The following is an 8048-nucleotide window of genomic DNA, read 5'->3' on the forward strand; positions in this document are numbered from 1 at the left end:
CACTTTAAGCATAGTTGTCATTGTGAGAAACAACCTATTTTTCCTAATTTCTTAATTTACATTATTATTTAAAGAAGGAACCCTTGCATATTCAAAATGTATGATTTTAAATGAAGGGAGGGTAAAAAATAGTACACAGGAAAGATACATTACCTTTAGCTTCTCTGCAAAACTGGGTCACAGGAAATGCTCCTCATTAACAATATGAAAGTTCTAAACAAGAGAGTCACACTGTCTTGGATGTCACGTGGCTCAACAAGGCCCATCAGCAGATGGAAGATGATGAAAAGTGGACTACTGGAACAAATACAAATGCAAGGTACTCATAGACGACATGGATGAGAGTGGAGAATAAATAGCTGTTGGAATGGTACTATGCAAGCAATCCCAGTGTGAGGGGGTATATGCAGAGAATGAGGGAAGTTGGATGCTTTGAAACCCAACATCTAGCCTAACATCGAAACAACTAGTAGCCCAATGTAATCTCAGTGTTAACTGCTATCACAATATCATCATATCACATCACTTGGGAAGTAAGGCCACAAGGAAAGCAGCAATAGCTGAATACCAACAAAGAGTGAGGAAAGTCCTGAAAATCAGCTGAATGGGAAAAAGATCAAAATCATCCCAGCACTGAGGAGGGGCCACTAACCAGGATGAAGACTTTAGAAACAAGTGCTAACTGAAGCCCAGACAATCCTGATACCGAAGCAACCCCAGAAAAGTCCATCCAACTACCACTGTGTGTGTAAAGAGACAAAAATGGGGAGCATTTCACAAAGCAGAACTTCTGTCAGAATTGTCAGTTACTCTGAAGCCATGGAACAGGGAAAACAGGAAACAAAACGTCTGTATTGTGGAGTGATTGCGAGGCAGATGCGCACACTGAGAAGAGAAAGATTTATTAAGGGCAAATCTGTAATTATAGTCGTAGTCACAGTCCAGGGTCAATTTACCAATATGGAGAGTCTGGGAAGACATCTTCACAAACAAATGCACACCAAGACAAAATAGGGTATGCAGGCTATAACAAAGAAGCGAAAACAAACAACAGCTAGGAATCACAAATAACAAACAAGGGCTAGGATATTACATACAGACTAGGAATCACACACAAAGGCTGGAGCTACACAACCAGGGGCTTGAATTAACAAACAGCTAGAATTGCAATAACCAGCAAAAAACAGATAAAAAAGGCAGGGTTTAATTACATGAAGTAATAAGAGTTAAACAAGGCACAGGTGCAAATCATGAGAACAGCAAAAATCAAACCAAGGACTGGAACAGGAATGGAGAAAAAGAAACAACAACATGAGACAGAGAAATCATGGAGACAGGGATGCTAGGAGGGGCCAACTTTGACAACATGTAACAGTGGTGTACATGTAACAGTACATGTTTTATTTAGTGCAACTATCCAGATATTGTGAAATGTGCCCCTGATCAAAAATATCTGATGCAACTAAATAGTCTGGTTTTATATTTTACTTGGAAAAATGCACAGCACACATTGGATTTACAAATGTGAATATCACCATTAAAGTAAACTGATTAAAAAGGCGTCTACAAAGCATGGACATTATTTTTAAGATGGTCACCTGCCTTTAAAAAAGGTTGTCCATAAACTAAATGTAAATGTATTGGCCTATTTATAGCAAATTAATATGCCACTTTTTTTTTTGGGGGTGGGGGGGGGGGGGGGTTCTCAGGAAAAATAATTCTTCCGTATAAAATCAAATATAAGTTAATGTACTAGGCTACTTGAATTATGGGGCATATGAATGAGGTGGGTGAACTGATCTTGCATTCTGTTTTATATAATAGAATCCCATCATTGAATGATAAATCCTTATAGAACCATGTATTGCATCTTAAATTAATTTTATTATGCATTGTATTAAAACGAAGTGGACTATACGTATATCGTAAGTCCGAACAAGGGACATAGAACTGTTTGACAGAACTGAACTGAATAACGCAAATCTCCAAACAAGTTTGTCCTTTCACATTTACTGTACTGCGTTGTTCTCTTCAACATGGCTGCGCTCAGGGGCAGAGTGGTTCATGGTTGTCTAACAACTTATTTCTTTAATCAGACAAGTATCTTGAGTGTTTCGACGCTGCCAGCTGCATCGACGCTGAATGGGGTTGGTCAAGTTAATGATCTGTAATAGAATTATGTTTTGTGTGCTAGGACTCGCATTAATAGCTCCCACGTCTACGTAGTTTCAAAGTCATTGTCGGACGTGCTAGCTAGGTGGCCGTCCCTCATCACGCTCAATGGCAGAGGGCTTTGCTCTGAACATTAGGGCACGAAAGCAAACTCTTGCAGGTCACAACAGCATAATTTTTCATAAAGCCACCAGCGGCATTACCGAATAGACCCTGTTGTTGTTTTGCACAGTACGGCGACCAAGTCGGAATTGCTAATGTAGATGTGCTAACGTTAGCTTGCTGTCTTAAATAAATGGCTAGCATTGCTGCCTAGCTGACTACTTCGGTTCTGCCAAGCAAAGGACTTCAAAGATAATCGATCTATCTTATTATCTTAATAGAAAAAAATAACTAGAACTGTTCGTCAGAATATTCAACGTTGTTGTGAAAGTTGTTGTGTTTTGTGGTACATAAACCGTGCAACTTCAACCATGTTCTGTATTTACATGCGTTAATAGGTACACTCGGGGACAAAGGTTTTGAGACTGACACATTTTCACAAAGTTCACTGCCTCGATTTTTTTTATCAGATGTTTATAGGGTATAGTTAAATACAATTATAAGCATTTCATAACTTTTTATTGACAAACATTCAGTTACACAAAGGCTTAATATTTACAGTGTTGACCATTTCTATTTAAAGACTTCTGCAATTGGCCTTGGCATGCTAGATATCAGCTTCTGGGCAAAATCTTGACTGATGGTAACCCATTCTTGCCTAATCAGTGCTAGAAGTTGATCAAAGTTTCTGTGTATTTGTTTGTCCACCCTCTTTTTGAGGACTGACAAGAGGTTCTCAGTGGGATTGAGATCTGGGGAGTTTCCTAGCCAGGGACTGAAAATTTCAGTGATTTGTTCACCAAGCCACTTGGTTATTTACAATTACATTTATCTTCTTTTTAAAAAAATCCTGGTCACCTTTGTTTTTTTATTTAGGAATATCCTTAGTTGTGCGTGGGTGTGTTTGCATTTGCACATGCTGTCTTTGTATGTTTGCATGGAGAGCACCCTTCTAATCCCTTTTTTATTTTGACCCTCACCGCTTGGTGCTATGTTCTACAGAGATCGCACCTTCATACAGTCAGAGGAAGTAGAGGTCCTTTTGTACAGGCTCTGTTTAGGTATCATGACCATCCACAATTACTATTGGCAAGTGCTGTGGCTGTGCGCCATCACAGCTCACAGGTGCGTAACTGTGGCCTCATTGAAATATTACACGTTTTACTGGATTTTCACTCTTCTTGTTAATCTTGTTTTGCTATTATGAGAGTGAAAGGCAATAAATAAATAAATCACCAAATTATAATCTTATGATTTACTTTCTAAAGCTCATTTTTAAACATAATTTTATTCTGCTTCTTGTTTGTTGCTTATTTTCAGGCAACAGGTGAAACAGGATCGCTTACTAGTTCAACAGCAGATACCTCAGTATCAGTGTCTGCTCCAGTACCTGTCCCTGTCACTGAGCCCAACCAAATCATCACACAGCCAGTCCCAGAACAAGTGTCTGAGACCCCTGTCATGGCAGCGGATGTCCTCCAGGGGGCAGGAGCAGATCTCAGCTTATCAGAATTGGGCCTAGGCAACTATACTCCTGTGGGCCTGATTGAGAACATATTGGAATTCATGCACATCAGTGTTGGGTTACCCTGGTGGGGTGCTATTGTTGCAGGTAAGCATTATAATATAACAATTAATATGTAATAATATACATATATATTGCATGTACATATTACATAATATATATTAATATACATAAAATAATATGTAATATAATTATACGTACCTGTGTGTAGACATTTGTTCATTTGTTTAACTCAGCATTTCAGAGTAGGCAGGCCATTTTTCAGTACATAATACCTTTATGTAACCTTTATGTAATACCTTTATTTTGCCCGATTTGGGTACAGGTACCATCATAGCTCGCTGTGCAGTGTTCCCCGTCATTGTGAAGGGCCAGAGGGAAGCAGCCAAACTGAACAACGTTCTGCCACAGATGACTAAACTCACCAATCGCATGAATGAGGCCAAGCAGAGTGGCAACAAGTTTGAGTGTCAGTACCTGATTCTCTTTGTCACTTTTCTTCTTAACCTGTAGTATCTCCTTCCATATCCAGTCAACTTGATCAGTGGTATTTTCAATACTAGTCACATCTATGTGCTTCTCTCCCTTCCAGTCTCAAAGGCATATTCTGACCTGATGATGTTCCAGAAGAAACATAACGTAAACCCTGTCCGGGGCTTCCTGGTGCCTCTGGTGCAGGTCAGTATAGAATTATTCCTGTTTCAGATGTGCTGATGTTAGAAACAACAGGCTGGTGATCATTTTCTGCTGCTTCACGTTCTTTTGTCTATGATAATATATTCTCTTCTTTTCAGGCACCAGTCTTCATTTCCTTCTTCATTGCTTTGCGTAAGATGGCCTATCTTCCTGTGCCCAGTCTGCAGACTGGAGGACTGTGGTGGTTCACAGACCTTACAGCAGCAGATCCATTTTATATCCTACCAATTGCTGTCACTGGGACTATGTTTGCCATCCTGGAGGTACTGTCAGCGAATGAGCATTCGTTTTGAATTATAACCAAGAAGGTCTGATACATTTTTAATGTGTTCATTTCACATTTAACACTATATCTGCCTCTCTGATCCACCTTCCACATTTTAGTTGGGTGCAGAGTCTGGTATAGACAACCCAAATCTCAGAGCGATGAAGACTGTCTTCAGAGTCATGCCATTTATCATCTTACCAATGACTATTAATTTCCCTACGGTCAGTCATTCACACTCTCTTTCTCTCTCTCTCTCACTCGTTCCATTTTGTCATCTAATACCCAATTCTATCTTCTCTCCTAGGCTGTGTTTACATACTGGCTGACCTCAAACCTTTTCTCACTGGGTCAAGTGGCCTTGCTGAGACATCCTGCAGTGAGGGAGAAGCTTCATATCCCCAAACGCATCGCTCACCCCTCCTCAGCCCTCCCTGCCAACGAGGGATTCATCGACAGCGTCAGGAAAGGTCTGCACTGCTTGGTACCATGTGAAGTGGTTTTTTTGGGGGGGGGGGAGCAGCATATCTTTTATACATTTTCACCAAATGGGGAGAAATAAATACCATATGTTATTGCATTTAAGATTGTACAGGAACACAGCATACCGCTACTCATAAAGTAAACAAAAAGGCTCTCTGCAAAGCCGCATCCAAACATAAACTAAACAACTTGTTGACATTGGCAGTAAATGTTATATTTCACTATAGATTCAACAGAACTAATGCAATTTTAAGCAACTATTCACTGATACCTGATGTACTACTAGTGAATATGTGGTTCACTATCTGTTTTTCATATTAACATTTTCTTCTAACTGGTTTCTTATAGGTTGGAAAAATGTCCAGCTGGCTCATCAGCTGGAGGAGAGAGAAAGGAAGATTCAGAGACACCTTGACAACGCAGCCAAGGGTGAGTCTTTTAAATTCTGGTGTGTGTGTGTGTGTGTGTGTGTGTGTGTTTACTGTATTTCTTTCCACTATCTCCAAATTCTATAATTCCTTTTTCAGGTCCACTGAAGCAAACCTTCACCCACAATCCCCTGCAGCAATCAGCACCCATGTCAACAGCAAAATTGGCCAGTCCCAAGCACGTATCCAAGCAGAGTTCTGGGAAGAAGAGGCCCTGGGAGGAGACGATTGGCTGACAGCTACCAAGCAAACAGTTTATAGTCTAACAATGTTGTAAATATTTATTTTTAAGACACTGTTGAAGTGGAGTCCAGGGACAACTGAGTATTGGGTGCAAAAGTGATCATATTAAATGCATTATCATTAAACATGAAACTGATCACTTTATTATAGATTTCAGGTTGGTGTCATTCCATGTCTATCTATAATACATAAATATAAACTAAACATGCCCTCATTTACTTTGGTTTGATCTCAGATTCTAAGTGGGAAACTAGGGACATATGTTCTTCCATTCTACCATAAGTAAAGTGTAAATTTTGTTTAGCTTTCCTCCAACATCCTAGGTATTGCATTGTAAGAGTACTGTAGTTGAGCCTTTTAACAGTGCAGTGTTTTTTTTCCTTGTGGAATCTTTGGTAGCTGGTTTAACATATATGTATACTCTTAAACAGCTGCATGAACACTTGGACTCACATTCATTAAACAGGTACACTGAATTTCGAAGAGTACCTGTTTCAGACAATGTGAATTTTTTAGCATGCAGTTCTGGTGTTATCTGGTTTATTGGAGTTGGAGCCAAACTGCAGGGCATCGGGTCACCAGGAAGGCCCCGCTAGCCAGACTTCTTTTAAAATGTATTTTAATATATAGAATAATTAGTACAAGTGAGAAGGTGCCCAAAGAGTTTATAACATCTGTCAGGTAGCATCACTGGCTGTTGTGAGAGATCGTAGTGCTGACGGATTCAGGGTCAAATCTTTTCAACAGTTATTTGATGTCCCTTTTTACTCCGTTTTCCCTTCATCTGTGTCCATTTCAGTCAGCACACAGTAGCAAACCTTCTGAATTAGCAATCCAGATGTTGCTGAAAATTTGAAAATGAAAGATAGATTAAAAATGAGAAAAACGTCATGAAATTAAGTGATAACTTGTTCAATTAATGAATTTAATAAAAACGAGCGTGTCTTACCAATGAACCTGCGAACCCACACCGGCCTACGGGAGGCCGGGGTGTGGCAGCATAAGAAGTAGACGGGGACAGCTGATAGGGCAATTCCAATGCCAATCAAGGAGTTAATGGTATCACTATAAAGTGGGACCACCACAAGGAAGATGGTGCAAAGGCAGAAAATGATTGGGAAGACAATAGTGAGCTGAGAAAGGGAGAAAGAATGAGATGTAAAATATGTAATACTTCACAATGATAACTCATCAATAACTTGCAATCATTAGTGAATGAAATATAATTTCCAAATATTGGTCATGTGATGACTGAATATGCTAATTAAATGAAAGAGACTGAGGTTAGACTGCAGCTCTACCTTGAGTGGGCGTGGTCTGTCTGGCTGTTTCCAGCGCAGGTACAGCTGGCCCAGAATGGACAGACCCACAAAGAACCAGTAGCTGAAACTGTAGTAGTTAATCAGTTTAAAGATGTCCTCCACACAAAGGTACACCAGAGCCATGGCACCCTGTCAAACAGAACGAAACTGCATGACAGCCATGTATTCACACGTGCCAACACATGACTCAGCCATGTACTCACAAGTGTCAACACATGACTCAGGTATGTATTCACAAGTGCCAACACAGTGCATGACTCAGCCATGCACTCACAAGTGCCTCTTTGGAGAGTTGATGTGAAAATCACTGGACATGTTACTGGGAATTATTGGGAAACATGAACATGATAATGGGCAGGCAAACTGTGACATTATGTCAGGCATGTCTGAGAATACATGCAGGACTGGGCTCATAGAAATATTGTGGCTCTAGTTTATGTTTCAGTTTCTCTGTTTTCATACACATGCACACACACATTCAGGCAGTTTCGTTTGGAAGATGACTGACATTGAAGAGCAGGGCAGGGATAGGGGTGAAGCGGCTAACGTGGATCATGCACAAGTAGTCAGGCAGGTGGCCCTCTCTGGAGCCCACGAAGAACAGCCTGGAGAAATCACATGCACATGACACATCAGACACAGTAGCACAGGATGATTCTATTGATGATGATGATAGTGGTGGTGGTGATGGAATATTTTGTACTATTTGTATGCAAGTAGTCTTACACTCACCTTGAGGCAGCCAAGATGGACGCATTTAATCCCCCAAAGCAGGAGAGGGCGACAGCAAGTGGGATTGTCCAGTTAAACAC

The 8048-nt window shown here is 40.3% G+C and overlaps 2 protein-coding genes across 5 annotated transcripts in view; one reads left to right on the forward strand and one right to left on the reverse strand.

The window, feature by feature from the left end:
• Positions 1-2027: 2027 nt before the first annotated feature.
• On the forward strand, positions 2028-6402 carry oxa1l (OXA1L mitochondrial inner membrane protein). The gene is made up of 10 exons (XM_027003812.2): positions 2028-2147; positions 3277-3399; positions 3595-3886; positions 4125-4268; positions 4392-4477; positions 4594-4758; positions 4880-4984; positions 5068-5230; positions 5592-5672; positions 5771-6402. The coding sequence occupies exons 1-10, from the start codon at positions 2037-2039 to the stop codon at positions 5905-5907; spliced, it is 1407 nt and encodes a 468-aa protein (XP_026859613.2). The 5' UTR covers positions 2028-2036; the 3' UTR covers positions 5908-6402.
• Positions 6403-6516: 114 nt separating this feature from the next.
• slc7a7 (solute carrier family 7 member 7) overlaps positions 6517-8048 on the reverse strand; it is a 9458-nt gene continuing 7926 nt past the window's right edge. For all 4 annotated transcript variants that reach the window (XM_027003809.2, XM_027003811.2, XM_027003810.2 and 1 more), the window contains 5 exons: positions 7969-8048; positions 7745-7841; positions 7216-7365; positions 6864-7047; positions 6517-6758 (listed from right to left, as the gene is read on the reverse strand). The exon at positions 7969-8048 is cut by the window's right edge and continues 24 nt beyond it. In XM_027003809.2, the coding sequence (XP_026859610.2) occupies positions 6679-6758; positions 6864-7047; positions 7216-7365; positions 7745-7841; positions 7969-8048 (591 nt within the window). In that variant the 3' untranslated portion in view covers positions 6517-6678. The remainder of the gene's footprint in view (positions 6759-6863; positions 7048-7215; positions 7366-7744; positions 7842-7968) is intronic.

The sequence above is a fragment of the Electrophorus electricus genome, chromosome 19 (genome assembly GCF_013358815.1).
Source record: "Electrophorus electricus isolate fEleEle1 chromosome 19, fEleEle1.pri, whole genome shotgun sequence".
NCBI classification, from domain to species: Eukaryota; Metazoa; Chordata; class Actinopteri; order Gymnotiformes; family Gymnotidae; genus Electrophorus; species Electrophorus electricus.